Below are 22,283 nucleotides of genomic sequence, written 5' to 3' on the forward strand. Positions count from 1 at the left end.
TTTTGGAAGCTACAAACTGAAGTAGATTTCAGGAGCCTTAAAAAATATCCCGCTGTTGCCACTTGATCTTTATTAAACTTTCAGTTCTGACTTGTTTCTTCAAATCCTAGACGGTCAGGTTTTCATGAGTTCTTTTCTAATGTACATTATTTGTTACCAGGTTATTTAGTAAAGGAATATAACAAATAACAAGCAAAATAATACAATAACTCAAAAATCTTAGAGAATAATAACTATATTCCCTCATTTACTAATTGGAGCATGAAATAGATACCATATAGTTTACGGAGTTCAATTAGCGTGGCATTGACGTATCCAATAATTCACAATTAAATAAGTAATAATAATAATTGCTTATTGTCACAAGTAGACTTCAATGAAGTTACTGTGAAAAGCCCCTAGTCGCCACATTCCGGCGAGGCCGGTACGGGTTTTGAACCCACGTTGTTGGCATTGTTCTGCATTATAAGCCAGCTATTTAGCTCACTGTGCAAAACCAGCCCCAACATAGCAAAGTGGTCATTAAGCGATCAGAAAATACAAACTAAGTGACTTTGAATTAAAAGAGCTATTGTGCAGTTTTATACCTTCCTTGTTAAAGTTAGTGAACAAATAAAAATGCATCTCTGGATTTAATTAGTAAAATATTATTCTCCTCAGCCTTTCCTTAGAAGAGTACAATAGAACAGATAGTAAGATGATGCAATCATATAATTGTCCTCATTACATTGACAAGTTCATATAAAATTCCTTGATCTGCAATCTAACAAGGGTATTAACCAGCTTTAAATAAATTAACTTCAATAGAATATTAGACAGAGTAGAGTATCAATATATTAGCTTGTTCTCTTCAAATATCATAAACTGATATCAAGGGTTTAGCACTTAAGTTTAGGTGTTTGCAACAGCAATATTTCAGTTTGCTCTCTCAGCAAAAAAATACCATAACAAAACATGAACATGATTAATTTTTTATTTGTGACTGTCTTGACAGAAAATCTTCATTGAAATATTGAAACAAATTAGAAATAACAAAATAGTTTCAAGTTTTCATTCAACTTACAGAACGATTGCTAAATGTATGCAAGTTGAACAATATTAACAAGCACTAGTCAGTGTTTTCCAGTCAAAAAAGATTAATTTTTGGTGCAACAAATAGTTTAAACAATGCTTCTTAATACAAACAAGACTTGCGTAACTTTGGCAAAATAGCCACTCTGAGCTCTGGCTTTGTAACTCTGATAAAGTAATGGATAAAAAAAAACTTTGGCAATTGACTCAGTTTTAAACATCTGGAACAACTAAAGCAGAATCAAAGCTGTCTTTCATTCCTTGAAATTGAATCCTCCAACCAGCTGTGGACACGCCATTCTCCATTACCTCCTCTCAACTAGTCAGACAACATAGCAAATCTGTTTACTAGCAACAGCTAATTTTGGTTTGCAGCCTTAAACAGAGAATCCAGAAATGTCTATTATCTTTTCCAAAAAAAAAATCCTTGCCTCCATTGCTGGCTAGAGATATTAAGATTATGAACCTATTTTTGCTTCTCAGAAACTAAACTGACCCACTATACATTTCCAGTTTTTATTTCAGATTTCCAGCATTTGCATATTTACAATTTCTTTCTTAAGGTTTGCCAAAGTTTGTAAAAAATGAAAATGAAAAACGCTTATTGTCACGAGTAGGCTTCAATGAAGTTACTGTGAAAAGCCCCTAGTCGCCACATTCCGGCGCCTGTTCGGGGAGGCTGTTACGGGAATCGAACCGTGCTGCTCGCCTGCTTTCAAAGCCAGTGATTTAGCTCTGTGCTAAACTCACATTTATAAAATGCCTTTAATGTTCTATCTTCTACAGACTGCAGCAACCATGTTTGGCAAAGGAAGAAACAGGAACAAAAATTGGTTCAAGACCCTTGCAGAAATGACTCCGGTCAGTTAAACGAAGAGCACAGCTCACCTGCCTTACAACTGGCCTCAAAAGCCTAAAGCATGTGACAAACCCATGTCAGCCAAGGCAGAAGACAGATGGTACTTTTCTAACAAATACTGGATCAATTGACACGAATATAAACTGCCAGGGATGATGATTATCTTTGATGCTATCCATGATGATAATAAAAGAGCACTCAGCCCCACCATCTCCAAAGTCAGTCCTTTGAAATCTGCAGATTGGGAAGTAATCACTGATAGGAATAAACAAATGCCCCACTGAGTAGAGCAGCACTGAGCCCCACTCCTGTGAGATGGATATTTCTCTGCCTCTTCTGGACGATCTTCTGCAGTTACCTATCATGAATGAGGTTGATGCTGAACCATCACTACTTGAGCTTGAAAAAGCCACTGACTCCCTAGCATCATGGAAAACAAATAGAAAGGACAGAATACCAGCTGAGCTCCTCACCTGTCACCAAACCCTCGCGACTCCTTCTCTGCTGGAGAGAAGGTTCTGTCCCATTGGATGTGTGTGATGCAAACATCATCACGTTATCAAAGGTGATGGAAGGGATTTCAACAATTAGTGGGGCACCTCACTCCTCAGTGTCCCTGGGAGGGCCTTTGAGATTCATTCTATCAAGGCTCCAAACGACTGGCCCACAAAATATACCTGGAGACTTAATGTGGCTTCAGAGCAGGCCAATCCACATTATACAGTGCATGACTTTCTTGCTACGCCAGTTTCAAGAAATGTGTAGAGAGCAGAAAACATGATTCCACCTTGCTTTTGTGGATCTCTTTTGTTGGGAAAGGGATGGAGTTAGTCAGCTCGGGTCAGGTTTGGGGAAGAGGAGTGGGATGAGTGGTTTGGTGGGATTCAGGTTCACATCAGGAGTTGGTTGTGGCACTTTGTTCAGTTACACAGGCTCATCTCTGAATTAGATCAAAAGATTAAACTGTAACATTTCCAGGTAAGTATCCAGGTAAGACAATGAGTTCAGTGTTGGAAACTTTTGCAGAGAGTCCCAGGCAGAGTAAATCAGCCCACTGGAAGTTTAGACTTCCTGGGAATTAGAATGCATGTGCATGCACCACGATTTTTGCAGGATCTTGACATGCAGCACAGATTTAAGTCCACATTTCACTGGATATTGGCCCCAAGTCCAGTGTTGGCCCAACCCTTTCAGAGACTTGGGTTAGATACATGGGACTTACCTGGATACTGTTGAACTTTAAATTAAGGGAACAATGAAACAATATAAAGAGTACATCACTAATCTGCTAGGATTCGGTCTAGTGTGGAGATTGCACTTTCTGCTTGTGTCTGTGTGGGTTTCTTCCAGGTGCTCCGGTTTCCTCCCACAGTCCAAAGATGTGCAGGTTAGGTCGATTGCCATGCTGAATTGACCCTTACCATCTAAAAGGTCAGGTGAAGTTAAGGGCAAAGGGTGGAGGGTTGGGCTTAGGTCAGTGCAGGCTCGATGGGATGAATGACCTCCTTCTGCACTGTAGGAATTCTATGATTCTGTTAGGAAATATAAATCTAGGGGCGGCTGGGTGGCGCAGTGGTTAGCACTACTGTCTCACGGCACCAAGTACCAGGTTCGATCCTGGCCCCAGGTCATTGTCCATGTGCAGTTTGCACATTCTCCCCATGTCTGCGTGGCTCTCGCCCCCACAAATCCAAAGATGTACAGGCTAGGTGAATTGGCCATGCTAAATTGCACCTTAATTGGAAAAAGAAGAATTGGGTACTGTAAACTTAAAAAAAAAAGGAAATATAAATCTGAACACTTGGAAGTTATTTTTAATAACAGGAGATTATAGGGTGGCTTGATAATACAGAGCAGAAATAAACAAATGGTTACGAATTGGGGTCTAAAATGAAGGAACATCAATAAAAGAGTAAATTCAAGCGATTTCTGACAGGAAATTCTTTTTTTAAATGTTGAGCGACTGAAAAATAAACAGGATATAAAGACTGATGTCTGGGGGCTAAATACGAGAAAGAAATGTTGGGCCTGTTTCCATGTTATACTTTCTGTGTAATTCAATGTAATCTTGCAGCAAAAAAAAAAAGATGAACACACCCAATATATGTCCAACAGTGAGCTGTTGCTACCAAAAATAACCCAACTGACAATCATCATAAATGCACTAAACCAATAATTATAGCTAACAGCGAAATGGTTTATGGCAACAAGCACTCTATAACATAAAGGCGTCCGATATTCTTTGGTAATTTAAAAATATGTATTAATGGGGTTTAAAAGCTATTTGTTGTCCATCCTGAACTGTTGAGAAGATGGTCATTAATTAAAGTGCTTTTCACTGTTGTATTATATTTTAATACAAGGATTAATCCTTTCAAATGAACAGATTGACAAACATGTTCCAATAGTATGCAAAGGAATTTTATGACGATCCATTGACTGGTGCGCTACCAAATTATACCAGATTCAAAGCTGGGAATGAGGAACGGTTGATCAGTCCAGCCTCTTTATCCATGTCTACTGATCTAGCCTTGACCAAACGAGAATTCAAACAGTGTCCAGTCTGTAAAGATGGAGAAAGAAAAGTTTTTTAAAAACGGATCCGTCAAACTTTTCTATATCTACCGTAAACATATAGTTGTACAGTAATTTTTTTGCAATGTGTATTATTTGGTACAATATGTTTAAAATAAGAATAATCTTGTGAGGAGGGCTTCATGTTAGGAAGAGGGTGAATGGAGAACTACAGACCTACTAGTTTGACGTCAGAAGTAGGGAAAATTGGGCAGAATCAATATAAATGTATAAAGTGGAAATAGCGTTTGACAAACTTGTTGAAATTTTTTGAGTCATTACTTGTGAGCACTGATAATGGGGAACCAGTGGATGTGGTGTATTTGGATATCCCAAAGGCTTTTGAGAAGGTCTCACACAGGAGGTGAGTAAATAAAATTAGAGTGCAGATGGGCATTGGGGGAAATATCTAGTATGGACTGAGAATTAATTGACAGAACGAGAGTAGGAATAAACTATTTTTTGCCAAACATTCTTTTTGGGAAAAGTGATTTTCTCGGCGAGTTAAGCATTTTGAGTAACTTGGCTTTTTGTTTCAGAGGTGCTTGCATCAAAATTAACTGTTTTTTGCCAACCATTTATTTTGGAACAAAAGTGATTTTCTCGGCAAGTTAAGCATTTTCAGTAATTTGCCGTTTGGTTTCAAAGAGGATTGCATCTAAATTTACCAATTTTTGACAAACATTCTTTTTGGGAAAAAAGTGTCATTCTCAGGATGGAAGGCTATTATGAATGGGGTATCACAAGGATTAGTGCTGGTTCACAATCTATGTAAATAATTTGGATGTGGGGACTAAATGTAATATTTTCCAAATTTGCTGATGACACCAAACTGGGTAGGAATGCAATTTGTGGGAAAGATTCAAGTAGGCTTCAAGTGGACTTGGGCAGCCTAAGTGAATGGGCTAGAAATGGCAGGTAGAATATAATGCGAATAATAAGTGTGAACTTATTTATTTTAGTATAAAGAATAGAAAGGTTGAATATTTCTTAAACGGTGAGAAGTTAGGAAGTGCAAGGGTCCAAAACTGGGGTGTCTTTGTTCATGAGTTACTGAAAGATAGAATGCACATGAAGCAAACAATTGGAAGGCAAATGGTATGTTGGCCTTCAACACAAGGAAATTGGAGTACAGGAATAAATATGTCTTGGTGCAATTGTGCAGAGCCTAGCGAGACATCATCTAGAGTGTTCTGCACAGTTTTGGTTCCCTTATCCAAGGCGGGATATACTTTCCATAGAGGGTGGGCAATGAAGGTTCACCAGATAAACCCTTGGTTTGGCAGGATTGTCTTAGGAGGAGACTGGGGTCAGGATTCTCCATTCTGGAGAATATACGCTCCCACCAGCAGAGAATCTGGACTGGTCTCTGTTGGCGCTAAGAGCGGTGCCCAGATGAGAGTCTTACTCCTGAACCATGCAAATTTATGCATGGTAGATTGCTTGCCGGATTCCCTCGGGATCTGGGTATTGGGCTGTCTTTTCAGTGGGATGCCCGATCACAAGTCCGGAGGCAGGCCCACCCCATCCCTGCCGCTGTCAAGGAAGGGCATCCTCCTCCCTCCCCCACTATGGGACTAATGGGTCACCCTCCCACACTCGCATGGGTGTGACCTGACCCCACCTCCCCATCATCCACCCTCTTCAGTCCCTGCCCTCCAGCACTGCTAGTGGCGCACAGCTCCTTGGCAGCACAGTACCTAGACCCTGAAAGTGAAACCCGCACCTGACACAGTCGACCCCAAGGGGATCAGGGCACTGATAATGTGCACCTCTGCCATTACTGGGGGAGGGGGGTTCCTCAGCCTGAACTGCTCTGCCTGACAATGATAGTCCAGGCAGTTCGGTGAGGAATCAATGCAGGAACACTTTCCCTTTCCTAACATCTGCTCCTTCAGATAAAAACCTTTAAATCAGTAGCTGTAACAAGTGTCAGAGGCTTCCTGAAAAGTCCACAACACTTGAAAAGGTTTCCAATACCTTTCACTGGCCTGTGATTGACAGTTTAATGGCTTAGCCACAGCTGCTTGATGGATTCTTTATTTATCTTCCCTTCACACTTGAATGCATCTCAACTATCCTGCTTTGATGCTGACCAAAACGTTTAGAAACACTCTTGCTGTGATCAGCAGCTCCTCACCACATCAAAGGAGCTAAGTGTTTTCTGCTGTTATCAGGAAGTGAAACCACTTAGGCCATTTGAGGAGGAATTCCTTCACTCAGATATGATGGATCTTTGGTATCCTCCACCAGAGAGTTGGAAGCTCAATCATTGAGCATGTTCATAATAAAAACCAATAGATTTCTGGATACTAATGACATCAAAGGATATGGAGCTAGTGTGGAAAAGTGGCATTGAGCTGGATGATCAGCCATGATCTAATTGAATGGCAGAGCAGGCTTGATAGGCTGAATGGCCTACTCATGCCCTATGTTAGGATTTATTGTCCAAGAATTTGTTTCAAGTTTTTTCATTTCAAGATAATATTTCCAGTAAAACTTAATCCACCATAGAGGATTAGACTCTGGTGCTGTTCATTAGCTTCAGAAGTTGGCCTACAATACTATCTGAAACTCATGACACGTTACTACCTTAGCATACCAAGTTTCCACTTACCAATATATTGTTGCATACTAGAACATACCTGGTCATTTTCTTAAGTTAGTTGATTCTGACAGTAACTTCACAAGGCGTTGTTTCCAGCACAGCGGAATACTTGCTCCAGTTTTGGGTGAAACTTTAATGAAGAAAATAATTTTTTGCCTCTAGTTTTTAGAATCATTCAAACAATATTAATATTTAAAAAGGAATATTAAAATATAATATAGTAGTAGGTAGGGATTTGAAATCCAGCTTCCTCTGATATTCAGGGGATTTATCACTGAACCAGACTGTTCACACCTCAATATTGTGTTTGACCTGAGATGATCTTCAATCACTTATCCATTCCATCACTAAGACCACCTACTTTTACACCTATAACATCACCCACCTTTGCTGATCTGCCGCTGAAATTCTCAGCTGTGCCTGTCATTTAGGGGCTGGTTTAGCTCACTGAGCTAAATTGCTGGCTTTTAAAGCAGGCCAGCAGCACGGTTCAATTCCGTACCAGCCTCCCCGGACAGGCGCCGGAATGTGGCGACTAGGGGCTTTTCACAGTAACTTTATTGAAGCCTATTGGTGACAATAAGCTATTTTCATTAATTTTTCATTTTCATTTCATTTCTAGACTTAACTATTTCAATGCCCTCCACTGCTGCCTATATCCTAACTCACAAAAGTCCTGTTTACCTCTCACCCCGTGCTTGCTGATCAACACCAGCCCCTGGTATGGCAATGCCTTCATTTTTATAAATTTTATAAAATTCTTACCCTCATTTTCAAATCCTTCCATGGCCAAGGCCTTTCCTATCTCAGAAACCTGGTCCAGCCCACATCTCTCAAATACCTCTGCACTCTTGTGCTTCGGGCAGGTTGTGTGATCCCCTATTGTAATTGCTCCACCGTGACCATACCATCAATAGTCCAGCTGTTCTGGAATTTCCCTCCACACATCTCTGCCTACCTTTCCTCCTGAGAATGCTTATTAAAACTAAACTTCGGCTCATCTGACCTTTTATCTCATTATGTGGCCCATGGCTCCATGCCAGGTACTATTTGTTAACACACCTGTGAAATGTGTGGAGATGTTTTACCATGTTAAAGGCACTATATAAATCCAAGTTTTTGCTGATATAGAAAATAGCTAAACCGCATTGAACAAGGAGATCCCAAGTTCAAACCTGACCTTTGCACTAAGCTACATATAGGAGTTAGCGACCACACTGCATCAGTGCTCTTGTAATTAGGAATAGGAAAGTGCTGCAGGTTATTTTTACATAATAACAAAACCAACCACCGAGAATGCCAAGAGTGCAAGAAATTATAAGCAAATATTAATGCAAACTCCATTGGCCCAAGGGCGTGGCCTGTATTTAACAACAGTTTGTGCCAAAAATGAGCCCCCATGAGTTTCATGCCGGTACTGCCCGCCCTGCCAGCCAGATTTGCGCCCGGCAGCTTCCCACTGAGAGCTGCTTTTAAAAGTTCCTTCCCAGTCAGCACATAGCCATGGCACCACGCAGGCCAGCTCTTGGTTCGGGGATGCCAATCTGATAAGGCTTCTGGATGCCGTGGAGGCGTGAACAGACACTCTGTTCCCCGAGGGGGTCGGAGGACCAGCTGCAGGGCCGCCAATGTCGCCTGGGAAGCAGTAGCAGCGACCGTCTCTTCAGACAGCATGGCCAGAAGGATCACCATACAGTGCAGGAAGAAGACCAATGACCTCCATCGAGTCACCAAGGGTAAGTGAACACTTACCCCATGGCCTCAGTCCCACCTTCACCCCCCCCCCACTCCCCCCCCAAGCAAAAGCCCCTGCCACATCGGCACTGCGTTTGTGCCTGAGCACACCCTGGGACCCACCAGCACACCCCCCTCCATTGCCAGGTGAGGTGCCCACACATGCCACCTGCCATAGACTATCCCCCTGATACACCAAGTGTGCGGCTCACATTGCCCTTTCTTTGTCCTCGCAGGAGGTTGGCCCATAATAGGCGTGAGAGAGCCCAGAGGGGCAGCAGAGTCATATTTCTGAGTCCTCACCCCTTAGGAGGAACCGGCCCTGGAGATGGTGGGGTTGGCCAAGGAGAGAGCAGTCATCGGCAGCAAGGTTGGCCCATGCCGCAGAGGTGAGGATCAGCTGCTCCTTCACCCAGATGACCTGCCTCGTGTGAATTGTTTATGTCAGGCAAAACGATCCTTCCTTCTCACTGACCACAATCCCTTCTGCCACAGGATCTCCACCCGAGCGGGCTGGGCCAGCAGCAGCCCCCCCCCCCCGCCCACCACCCAAGAGAACACCTCTGAGGAGAACTCCGAGGAGACTACCATCGAGCCATCATAGCTGTCAACCTCACCTTCCACCAGCGCAGAGACACACAGTTCGGTGGGCAACATTAGTGGCAGGCTTCTGGGGCACAGTCTGGTGAGCACCACACATTTGCTGATGCACATCAGGTGGAGGTAGGAACATTCAAGAGAGTTAGCAGTCGGAGGTCTGCTGGATCCCAGGACTCAGCTGAGTCCTAGTCAGATGCCGAGCCTCTGAGCAAAGTTATCCCGCAGCTGATGCAGACGCTAGGACACAGCCGTGAGATTCAGGAGGGATGTCAACTACACAGGTGAGTCCACATCCGACGGGAGCAGTCGCAAAGGCGACAGGCACAGGACATGGTGCCAGCAAAGTGTGGCACGGAGACCAACACTGCTATTCTGGCGAACGCAGTGGAAAGCCTGGAGCAAGACATCAGCTCAAGTGGGGGTGCCCAAGGCATGGCTCAGTTTGTGACAACCAAGGCTGAGGGCATCGGCAACATGTCTCAGTTGGTGAGGGACATATCCCAGACCACGGTGGACAATGCCGAGGCACTCCAGAGCATGTTCCAAGCAGAACTGGACATTTCCGGGGCACTCCAGAGCATGGCCCAGACACTGACGAACATCGCCAAGGGCATCACCACCACGGTGCAAGCAATGGGGAGCCGCCAGGGTCAGATGGCTTCAGCTGCCCCTCCGGCACATGGAGACCCCTAGGGCCCAACAGGGAGCAACGGAGGCCAACCCAGCTCCTGCCACCAAGGAGACGACTGTGGTTCCCAGCTCACCCAAATCCCCCTCCCACCTGACACCAGTGCATCTCAAGGTCAGCGGGCAGAACAGGATGACACGGCAACGCCAGTGGCACCGGCAAGTCAGCCAGGGCCCTCCGGCTCTAGACAGCCCAGGACGTCCACCAAGGGCATCACAGGCCACAGGGCGTGAGCAGCAGCACACTGCCTCCACCTCAGATGTGCATCCTGGGGGCACACTTAGATGTAGCGGCAAAGCACGGAAGATCAAGAAGATAGAGGATTACTGAGTGGGCAATGGGGAGAGCACGATTTGTAGCTAGGAACAATGGGAGTTTCAAAGTTCATCATTAAACATGTAACATCTGACACGTGAAGCCTCTGTCACATTATTTTGCACAGCGGGCCTGCCTGCACCCCCACCCCCTGTTGCCCTTCACTCCCCCCACGATCAAGAGCCCGCCAATGCAGACTCCGTTCAGGAGCTGGGTGTGAGCACGGTGTCATCAGGACAGAAGTCAGACTCCGACATTAACTGAGGAGCTTGGGCATCAATCAGCACTGCGAGGACTGCCGCTGCAGGGTCTACAAGACCATCTATTGTGGTATCTGGAAGGGATTGGAGAATGAGAGAGACCTCTCCCTTTCTCTCTTTTGGAAAAAGTGTGTGTCAGCCAGTTAGAGAAGTCAACATTCAGACACCTACCAGCAAACAGAGATCTCATAATAATTGCATCTGACCACATCCAAGAAACCAAAATCGGCCATAACGTTTGAAATCTACACCTCAAAAGAAAATTTTACCATATATTCTTTTATTATTTTAAATTTGACTCCAACTTCCCTTATTTCTGATACCCATGTGTGATCTCATGTTTTAATTATTTTTTTCTCAAGTTTAATAGTTCAGAAATTTGCTGTTTAAATCAAGAAAACATTGTTTGATTTGCTGCCTATTGGTCACTGAGAAAACAGTTCAATATATTTGGATTCAAAAAAGGCATATCCTCGTGAAAAAGAAACTTAAACCTTTGTTGTGACAAACCAGGGAGATTGAATAGAGATGAACTAGTTCATTCCTCACCTGGTCAAACATTATTTTGAAATTGTACACAATAAAACAAATTTAACATTCACTAACCCAGCAGCTGTAACACTTACCACAATTACCATCTGAATATCTTGCAAGCCCAGCTGCTGCCATCTTTTGGGAAAGTTTAGACCCTCTCCTAAAAGGAAATAAGTGAAATCAAGGTTAAAGTTAATTAAAGAAAAGTGAATTTATGCTGGTACAGATTTTGTTACTTTGACTGTTAAATTATACAGCACTGCAAAAAGAATATAGATTATACCCGAGATGCTGACTGGTTATTCCCTATGTATTAACAAATGTAGAACCATATCTTGATTGCTGAAATCATGATTCTAGACAGCAGTGAAAGTGCTTGAATGGCAAACTTCCTTTAATATTATTTATACCAGCAAATCTCCTGTGGTCACAGCGAGTCAAATATTACTATGAACAGGGGTTTTACCATTCCTATTGATTTACCAGCATTAGGAGCAGCCATGGGACCTGAAAGCATAAAGTATGTCCAGGTTCTGATAAGGCCTTGTAGTAATTTAGGTGGTGAAAAGAAAGGCATTGCACACTTGGAGAGGGGAATACCTGCAACATTTGAGGGAAGGTTTCAATCAATTAAATCATCTTTGAAAAATATCTGTGTCAACTAGTTTTTATCTTCAGCAAATATCGAATGCCAAAAATAAGGTACAAGACTTGCTTTGTTTAACCCAGGGATAAAACTATTCTTCTGGCCAAACTCTCCCTTTCAACTGATGATGTGCCCAAATAACAAGCTGGAAGGTGTCAATTTCCTCCTGCAAAGTGATAATTCTACGCCTCTCACCACCACTGCCTGTCTGAATAAAGGTTCATCAGGTGAAAGTAGCCCATGTGGGAAGATTAAGTGTATACTTAATCAAAATAAGAACATCACAACTCAAAATAACAGAGAAGTCTTTGCCGGCATACCTCATGATACCTATTTTCCCTTTTTCACTGAAAAGTGCCACTGTCATGATGTTGGATTTTTGGTAAAGTCTTGCAAAGAATGTTTTATTTTTCACAGACTTCATGAACCAGTTGATCTCTGACCTGGACCAGGTAACACCATACATTGGAGAAATCTGCAGGAGATTATTTAACAGGATATTGTTTTGTTAGCATTCCATCCTCAAACCCAAACAAGCCCACCATAGAAACAAAGAGTGGGAGTAGACCATTCGGCCCTTCAAACGTGCTCCGCCATTCAATGTGATCATGGCTGATATTCGATCTCAATGCCATATTCCCGCATTCTCCCATACCACTCGATGCCATTAAAATCGAAAAAAATTCTCTCTTTGGTAGCACAGTTGTTAGCACTGTTGCTTCACAGCTCCAGGGTCCCAGGTTCGATTCCTGCTTGGGTCATTGTCTGTGAGGAGTCTGCACGTTTTCCCCGTGGGTTTCCTCCGGGTGCTCTGGTTTGCTCCCACAAGTCCCAAAAGACGTGCTTGTTAGGTGAATTGGATATTCTAAAATCTCTCTCAGTGTGCCCAAACAGGTGTCGGAGTGTGGCGACTAGGGGATTTTCACAGTAACTTCACTGCAGTGTTAATCTAAGCTTATTTGTCACAATAAAAAAGAATACTATTATTATTCAGTAAATTGGCCTCCACAGCCTTTATGGTAGAGAATTTCACTATTCTTTAAGTGAAGAAATGTTTCTTCCTCAGTCCTAAATGGTCTACCCGTATACTGAGGCTGGGCCTCCTAGTTTGAGATTCCCCAATCAGGGAAAACATTCTGCCTGCAACTAGCTTGTCAGCCCTGTTAGAACTTTATATTTTCAATCAGGTCTATTCTCATTTTTCTAAACTCTAGTGAATACAAGGCCATTTGAACCAATCTCTCCTCATAGGACAGTCCTGCCAATCCCGGTATCAGCATGGTGAACTTCTGCTGCACTCCCTCTATGGCAAGTATATCCTTTCTTAGGTAGGGAGACCAAAGCTGCATGCAATACTTCAGGTGTGGCATCACTAAGGCCTTGTATAACTGCAGTATTCACCGGGTCGGAGAATCGCCGGGGGGCGGTGTAAATCCCGCCCCCGCCGAATTCTCCGGCACCGGAGATTCGTTGGGGACGGGAATCGCGCCGCCCCGATTGCTTGCAGTGGCCCCCTCCCCGCCGGCGATTCTCCGATCCACGATGGGTCAAAGTCCTGCTGGTTCTTTGCCAGTCCCGCCGTCGCAGATTAGACTAGGCCCCTTACTGGCGGGCTCCGGGAGGGGGCGAGGGGTGATCCGGCCCGGGGGTGTGCCCCACGGTGGCCTGGCCCGCGATCGTGGCCCAGCCATCCACGGGCGGGCCTGTGCCATGGGGGCACTCATTCCCTACACGTCGGCCATGTCAGCCTCGGCGATGGCCGATGCGTAGGTGAACCCCCCCCCGGCGCATGCGCAGGGATGACGTCAGCAGCTGCTGACGCTCCCGCGCATGCGCGGACGCAGCCAGCCGGCGGAGTCCCTTCGGCCCTGGCTGGCGCGGTGCCAAAGGCCTTCCACGCCGGCTGGCGGGGCGCAAACCACTCCAGCACCGGCCTAGCCCCTGAAGGTGCGGAGGATTCCACATCTTTGGGGTGGGCCGACGCCGGAGTGGTTCACGCCACTCTGTCCCGCCGGGACCCCCGCCCCACCGGGTACGGGAGAATCCCGCCCCTCTACTTCTGAACAAAATATCACTTGCCTTCCTAACTGCTTGCTGCACGTGCCTCTCCACCTTCATTGAATATTGTGCAAGGACACTCAGATCCCTTTGTACATCCACACTTCCCAATACATCACCATTTAAATAATATTCTTTGTGTCTATTATTTGCACCGAAGTGTATATCTTCACATTTCGCCACAATATACTGCATCTGCCAAGTTTTTGCCCACTCACAAAAATGATCTGAATCACCTTGAAGCCTCCTTGCATCCTCCTTATTCCTCACAACTCCACCCAGTTTTGTGGCATCAGCAAAGGTGGAAATGTTACATTTAGTTCCCTCATCCAGATCATTTATATGAACAGCTGGTGAACAAATACTGATTCCTGTGGTAGCCCACTAGTCACTGCCTGTCACTCAAAAAAAGACCCATTTATTCCCATCCTCTGTTTCCTGTCTCGATCCATGCCAATATATTATCCCCTATCCCCTAAGGGCATAATAAATAGGAATTGGAGTGAATCATTTCTGTGGTCTCATCTTCTGCTTCAATTCTCATTTCCCACACACTCCCCATTTCCCTTGTTTCTCAGACCAAAATTCTGTCTTAATCTTAAATAAATCACATGCTCGGGCAGCGCAGTGGCGCAGTGGTTAGCACTGCTGCATCACGGCAACAAGGTCCCAGGTTCGATCCCGGCCCTGGGTCACTGTGTGGAGTTTGCACATTTTCCCTGTGTCTGCGTGGGTCTTGCCCCCACAACCCAAATATGTGCAAGATAGGTAGATTGGCCAGGCTAAATTGCCCCTTAATTGGAAAAAAAAATAATTGGATACTCTTTAAAAAAAAAAAATGTTTTAAAATCACATGCTCATTTCTTTTATTCTTTCAAGAGATGTGGGTATCACTGGCAATGGCAAGCTCTTGCTGCCCATCCCAAATTGCCCTTGAACTGAGTGGCTTTCCACACCATTTCAGAGGGCAGTTTAGAGTCAACCACATTGCTGTAGGCTTGGAGTCACACGTAGGTCAGATCATGTAAGGACGGCAGATTATTTGCCTAAAGGACATCAGTGAACCAAACGCATTTTTACGACAGTCAGCAATTGTTTCACGATCACCATTGTTGAGAGTAGTTGTTCAATTCTAGATTAATTTCATTTCAATTACACTAGCTGCCATGGTGAGATTTGAATCCTTGTCCCCAGAATTACAGCCTGGACCTCTGGATTAAAAGTCCAGTAACATAAGCACTACGTCATTGCCGCATTGTTATTTTTTAAAGAGTAATGTGGATAAATCATTATCAGAAAGTCTGACCATTTTAATAATTCTGGGGGAAAAACATTTTTTGAAATGGATGCCCCATTACTTGAATCATTTCTGATTGCATAATCTGAACATGCTGTGGAGATGCCGACGTTGGACTGGGGTGGGCACAGAAAGAAGTCTTACAATATCAGATTAAAGTCCAACAGGTTTGTTTGGAATCACTAGATTTTGGAGCACAGCCCCTTCATCTGACTCACTTGGTGAAGGAGCTACACTCCGAAAATGAGTGATTCCAAATAAACCTGTTGGACTTTAACCTGGTGTTGTAAGAATTCATAATCTGAACAGCATAATTTATTAAGGATGGAACATGTTTTATGTCAGTTTTTGGGACACATTGTTAGGGATTGGGAGGGCAACAGTGTCTCAAACGTAATGAGTGGGTGGAACTTGCTAGTGGGGTGAATATCAATCCAATTCCTATCCCACCATGCCCACGGCATTGAGCACGCTTACATCACTGCAGCTTCTACATCAGCATTTAAAAATGTAATTGTTTTGTTCAATCGATAAAATTGAATCTAAAAAGGGTTCACACGCAGCACCATTCAATATCTTTGGTTTAGCTGAAATTATAAACAGCATCGGACAAAGAGAATAATCTTCCATAACATTTGTTTATTTGTTTCCGATTTGGCATTAGATATTATTTTTTAAAACCCCAAAATTCCAAACGTTGAATTTTCTTAGGCTCACATCTCTATATACTTACATTTGCTAAAGACACACATAAGGCTTGCTGGGGAAGGGTGCAATATGTTGGAGGGAGAGATTTAAAAAATTTTAACGGAAGGCAAGCAGAGAATCCATAATCCACACATAAAACTTCCATTAGAAGGTGGTGATCATCTGCAAAAATAAAGTCAAAGTTAACAATGTATCTCTTCAATGCAAATTAACTTTTAGAAAGTGAATTCTCACAGACTGCTCAGTGCAGAGTAAAAAATGATCAATAATCTGCTGCAATCGGATATGCAAAAAATCCCGGTGTATCATGGAATCTAAATGATTCCGCTCATTTATTACTTCTAGAGAGTATATCCAACTGGGTGATCAAAGGAATAATAATAATAGGAATGTAACATATTGCTGCACACTTTTGATGGAAAGGTAATTGACACTACTCCAAAGTACATACCTGCATTCTTCAGGACAGTTCTTATATGAATCTTTGAAACAGTGCTCATACCAAGTAGTTAACCTTGCAATTTCTGATAAGTATCTGACTTGAGTTTATTGGGGATATAAGATAAATGAGTATAGAATGAAAGTTAAGTAAAGAAGGCTGGTCTAGAGTATAAGCATCTGTGTTCATTCTTAATATCTTTAACGTTGTACAGACTACTTTAGATAGAGTGTAGTAATCAATATTCAAGTTCTTTGATTTAGTGTAGCAAAATTTCTTTGTTTCAACTGTGAACCTTGTAGAATCACAGAATTCCTACAGTGCAGAAGAGGGCCGACCCTTCAAGGCTGCACGAACCCTCCAAAGGAGCACTCTAAGTGGGCTCATGCCTCCACCCATTCCCCATAACCCCACTTGACCTTTCGGACAGTAAGGGGCACTGTGGGAGGAAACCGGAGTACCTGGAGGAAACCCACGCAGACACGGGAGAAAGTGCAAACTCCACACAGTCACCCAAGGTCAGAATCAAACCCGAGTCCCTGATGCTGTGAGGCAGCAGTGCTAATCACTGTGCCACCATGTCGTTATGATGGCATTATTCCGTTAGCAAATATCTGGGTTTTCGGATTCCTAAATAATCTATAAACATTACTGGTCTCTACCAAGATCACAATAATAATGCCACAGTTACTGGCACTGCATGGAGAACAAACTATATTGTAACAATAGAAAACAAACAGAAGGTCATAGGTTCAGTTCCCTATGTGGTTATTTGGTTTATTTCAGCAGAGCACCAGTTTGGATGACATAATTATATGGTTTAGGAGGTAGAAGTGCACATATACAGATGTTTAGCTGCAGCCAAGGGGAATCTGTGTTCCATGTTTATATAGATTGTCTGAAGTTGCAGCTATTATAGCCTTTAAAGGTGCTGCTCCTCAACATTTAGCTGCATTTCAGCCCCATACTCCTTATCTTCAGTCATGTAGTTTGGAGGAGGGTCGGGAGGAAGGAGGACCTCCTCATAAGCCAGCTCTTGGGCCAGGCCAAATTGGCCATGAAGAAGTCCAGGAGGCAGGTGCCCAAGGGAGTCATCTGACCCAACTGTTTTCCCCTCTACTGCGGCTACATTTGCAGCTGGGTGGCCTTGGAGAGGGAGCAAGCGGCGTCCACCATCATGCTTCAGGCCTACTGCGACCAGTGGTCTCCACGGGGGCCTGAGGTACGTCATCACCCCAGGGAATAATAATTTGGTACAGTTAGTTAAATTTGCTTCATCGATTTGTTCTAGTTGCAATGCTCCACCAGGGGCTGTAACCCCTATCCTTTTTTGTTTAATTGATTGATTTCATGAGTATACAGATGGCAGTTAAGGTCAGGCTTAGGATTGGCTTTGCTGTGGTATTTAGATGTGCACTTGCAATGCCAAGGCATGCAAGGCTGTCAGCCAAGTGCTGGAAAATGGGATTAGAATATGCCATTACCTCTATGACTTTATTACTTATGGCGGCACAGTAGCATAGTCGTTAGCACTGTTGCTTCTTAGCGTCAGGGGCCCGGGTGGGTGATCAGCTTTGCCAACAGTCACTGACTCCACATTCACACGACGAATGACCTCTTGTGAAATCCCAGTACTCAAACGGAAAAAGTGATTTGCAGGTTACAAAAACCTACGTGAAAGAATATCATTTGTATTTTTTTCCTTAAACATTGTTCCATATTATAAACCATATCTTGCTCTTATTATACATTTTCCAGCTAACTTGTCATATAGCCTGTGCCCACACCGTGTGTCATTGTTGCTTCATTTCCCACAATCCTGATGACACAAGACCGGTACCACTGCTTGCTTTCAGGAAGCCAGGCACACACATAGGAGTTGATCAAAGGGATGCAATGTAACTTAGCAGAGTTCTTCGAGCATTCGTAGCTGCAAAAAACAAAGTAATAATAGTAATCTTTATGAGTGTCACAAATAGGTTTACGTTAACACTGCAATGAAGTTACTGTGAAAATCCCCTAGTCGTCCTGTTCGGGTACACTTGAGGGAGAATTCAGAATGTCCAATTCACCTGACAAGCGCCTCTTTCAGGACTTGTAGGAGGAAACCGGAGCACCCGGAAAAAATCCACACAGACATGGGGAGAATGTCCAGACTCCACACAGACAGTGACCCAGCCTGGAATTGAACCCGAGCCCCTGATGCTAAGAAGCAACAGTGCTAACGACTGTGCTACTGTGCCGCCGTAAGTAATAGAGCCATAGAGGTAATGGCATATTCTAATCCCATTTTCCAGCACTTGGCCGACAGCCTTGCATGCCTTGGCATTGCAAGCGCACATCTAAATACTTAAATGTTATGAGGGTCTCTGCCTCGACTGCCCTTTCAGGCAGCGAGTTCCAGACTCCCACCACCCTCTGGGCGAAAATGCTTTTCCTCACATCCCCTCTAAACTTCCTGCCCCTTACCTTAAATATATGCCCTATGGTCATTGACCACTACACCAAGGGGAAAAGTTTCTTCCTGCCCACTCTATGCTCCCCATAATTTTATATATCCCAATCATGTCTCTCCTCAGTGTCCTCTGATCCAAGGAAAACAACCCCAGTCCATCCAATCTCTCTTCATAGCTAAATCTCTCCATCCAACAGGCAACATTCTGTTGAATCTTCTCTGCGTCCTTTCAACTTCATTGGTAGGGCCACAGCTAGAGTATTGTGTGCAGTTCTAGAATCCATATTATAAGAGGGATGTGAAAAAGCTTTCACATCCCTCTTATAATATGGATTCTAGAACTGCACACAATACTCTAGCTGTGGCCTTACCAATGCTTTATACAGTTCTAACATAAACTCCCTGCTCTTAAACTCTATGCCTTGGCTAATAAAGGCAAGTATACCATACGCCTTTTTAACCACTGAAATGAAATGAAAATGAAAATGAAATGAAATGAAAATGAAAATCGCTTATTGTCACGAGTAGGCTTCATTGAAGTTACTGTGAAAAGCCCCTAGTCGCCACATTCCGGCGCCTGTCCGGGGAGGCTGGTACGGGAATCGAACCGTGCTGCTGGCCTGCTTGGTCTGCTTTAAAAGCCAGCGATTTAGCCTGGTGAGGTAGTCCCTTGCCTTGTTTGTCTTGCCCAAGTGCATCACCTCACACTTATCCAGATTGAATTCCATTTGCCACTGATCAGCCCACCTAACCAGCCAGTTTATATCCTTCTGTACTCTAAGGCTATCCTCCTCACTATTTACCACCCCACCAATTTTCGTATTATCTGCCAACTTACTGGTCAACCCACCTTCATGTCTAAATCATTTATTTAAACCACAAGACAGCAAGGTCCCCAACAGCGATCCCTGCGGGACCTCACTGGAAATGAAATTAAATGAAAATCGCTTATTGTCACAAGTAGGCTTCAAATGAAGTTACTGTGAAAAGCCCCTAGTTGCCACATTCCAGCGCCTGTTCAGGGAGGCTGGTACAGGAATTGAATAATAATAATCGCTTATCATCACAAGTAGGCTTCAATGAAGTTACTGTGAAAAGCCCCTAGTCACCACATACCAGTGCTTATTCGGAGAGGCTGGTATGGGAATTAAACCCACACTGTTGGTCTTGTTCTGTATTATAAGCCAGCTGTTCAGCCCACGGTGTTAAACCAGCCCCAACCGTGCTGCTGACCTGCCTTGGTCTGCTTTAAAAGCCAGCTATTTAGCCCTGTGCTAAACCAGCCCTGGTTTGGACACAGTTTCCAGTTGGAAAAACACTCCTCTACCATCACCCTCTGCTTCCTGCCACTCAGCCAATTCTGGATTCAATTTGTCAAATTTTCTTGGATCCCATGCGTTTTTACCTTCAATATTAGTGTCCCATGCGGGGCCTTATCAAAAGCCTTGTTGAAGTCCAAGTAAACAACTTCAAATGCATTTCCCTCACCTACACACCTGGTCACCGCTTTGAAAAATTCAATCAAATTGGTCAGGCATGACCTCCCCTTAACAAAACCACACTGACTGTTCTTGATTAATCCCTGCCTCTAACTGAAGATGTAATCTGTCTCTCAGAATTGCTTTCAATAGTTTCCCCACCACTGAAGAATCTCATGTTAATTTTGGCAGCTGGCTCATTGAGGCCTAGGAGCATGTTATAACATATAACCAACATATAACCTTTGGAGCAGCACAACAGAAGTCCACAGCAGAGGATATTTCTAGCCCCCAAAAATAGCAAGTTGTGAATTAACTTTTACAAATGGAAGAAACTATGTATCCTCAGGCACCTGCTGGTCCCACACTGTTGGAAAGGTTGGTGCAAGACATGTTGGCTTAGCCCACCCTTAGCAAAACAGTTTCTATACCCATTTGACATCCTTTGTAACAGAAGTCAGTAATAACTTAAAAACTCATTTTCTTCAGGGGTACAGTCATATCCACGGTCTGGAACGGCAACCAAATTTTGTGCTCTTCTGGAGACCATTACCCCTCTTTTAACTTTGCGCATGTTTTCAAAAAGTTTCATTACGTTTGGGAACTAGAAATTTGAGAATAACCTCTAACCCTTCAACACCTCAAACCCCTCCACATAAGTAATCTTGATTGTGTCAGATGAAGACCATGCTTCCAAACAAGACTGAAAACTGATGCATTTTGGTTCATGGGTTTTCCACTGGATTCATGCCAGTTTGGCAGGAGACCAACAAAACAGCCAATCATGTATATTCTATACCTCAACACACAAGTAATGTACAGGCATCACAGTAAGATAACAAAAAGTCTTCAGAAAAAAAGTTTTCAGAAAATTAATATTGCTGGATTTTTATGCAAGGCGTTACAAAATCTAACCTATTAAAAATTGGTCTGCACCGGGGCAGATGGTGGTGGTGGGGGGTCAAATTCCATCAAATCAGTTTTTTTAAAAAAAGCACAAATTGATTGAATTTGGAAAGTAAACAAAACCTCTTTGAACAAATTAAAGAAAAGGGTTAAAAAGAAAAAAAAGTTGATGGTGAGGGGACGTCTCGCCTCTCATTTCCCTCCCCAAGAAGCAGATATTTATGGAGGGATGAGGCGAGTGACTGTGGAAAAAGGGAGATGGCAAGATAGAGGGATTGAATTTTTTGTTCAAAAAAAGGGGTACGGGTAGTTATAAGTATGATGTGATATTAGGATAGGGAGGAGATAGTAAGAAAGTGAAGGGGCAGGAAATGAGGGGCTGGGGACAAACACAAATTATTTGGAAGGGTCTTGGGACAAGCACAAATGATTAGGAAGGGTGCTATATCATGGGGTTATATCTCCCATGTAAACTCTATCCAAATGCTGTGGGCAGCCTTTGGTGACAACTTTTCCCATGACACCATGCAATTCCACACACCACTTCTCACATAAAAAGGCAAGAGAAAAATTGCAGAACAGATTTATATATTATTATTAAATGCAAAAATAACAAAAAGAAACATACAAGATGGAAATTTTAAACTCTGACTTACCCTGTCCATGCACATCAACTGAGAAATGATTAAAATATTAACATATTGCCTATCTCTGAGAAAATTTTCTCATCAAAATGTCAATGCCCAACTTAATAGCGAAAACTCCCTACAGACTTTGGCATGTTGTAATTACATGGAAGCAGGTCAGAGGCTAGGAGTCCTCCATTGAGTAACTGATCTCCTGACTCCCGAAGACTGTCCACAACATACAAGCACAAGGAGTATGATGGAATTCTCTCCACTTGTCTGGATGAGAGCTCCAACAGCACTCAAGAAGCTCAACACCATCCAGGACAAAGCAGCCCCCTTAATTGGCATTCCATCTACAAAGATTCACACCCTCCTCCACTGATACACAGTAGAAGCAGTGTGTACCATCTACATGCACTGCAGG

The 22,283-nt window shown here is 43.5% G+C and overlaps 1 protein-coding gene across 4 annotated transcripts in view; it reads right to left on the minus strand.

The window, feature by feature from the left end:
- Positions 1-961: 961 nt before the first annotated feature.
- Positions 962-22,283, minus strand: part of LOC119952284 — a 35,738-nt gene continuing 14,416 nt past the window's right edge. For all 4 annotated transcript variants that reach the window (XM_038775904.1, XM_038775905.1, XM_038775906.1 and 1 more), the window contains 6 exons: positions 18,179-18,321; positions 15,978-16,114; positions 12,210-12,364; positions 11,336-11,403; positions 7,150-7,242; positions 962-4,493 (listed from right to left, as the gene is read on the minus strand). In XM_038775904.1, coding sequence (XP_038631832.1) covers positions 7,154-7,242; positions 11,336-11,403; positions 12,210-12,364; positions 15,978-16,114; positions 18,179-18,321 — 592 coding nt within the window. In that variant the 3' untranslated portion in view covers positions 962-4,493; positions 7,150-7,153. The remainder of the gene's footprint in view (positions 4,494-7,149; positions 7,243-11,335; positions 11,404-12,209; positions 12,365-15,977; positions 16,115-18,178; positions 18,322-22,283) is intronic.

This window comes from Scyliorhinus canicula, chromosome 17 (assembly GCF_902713615.1).
Source record: "Scyliorhinus canicula chromosome 17, sScyCan1.1, whole genome shotgun sequence".
Classification (NCBI taxonomy): domain Eukaryota; kingdom Metazoa; phylum Chordata; class Chondrichthyes; order Carcharhiniformes; family Scyliorhinidae; genus Scyliorhinus; species Scyliorhinus canicula.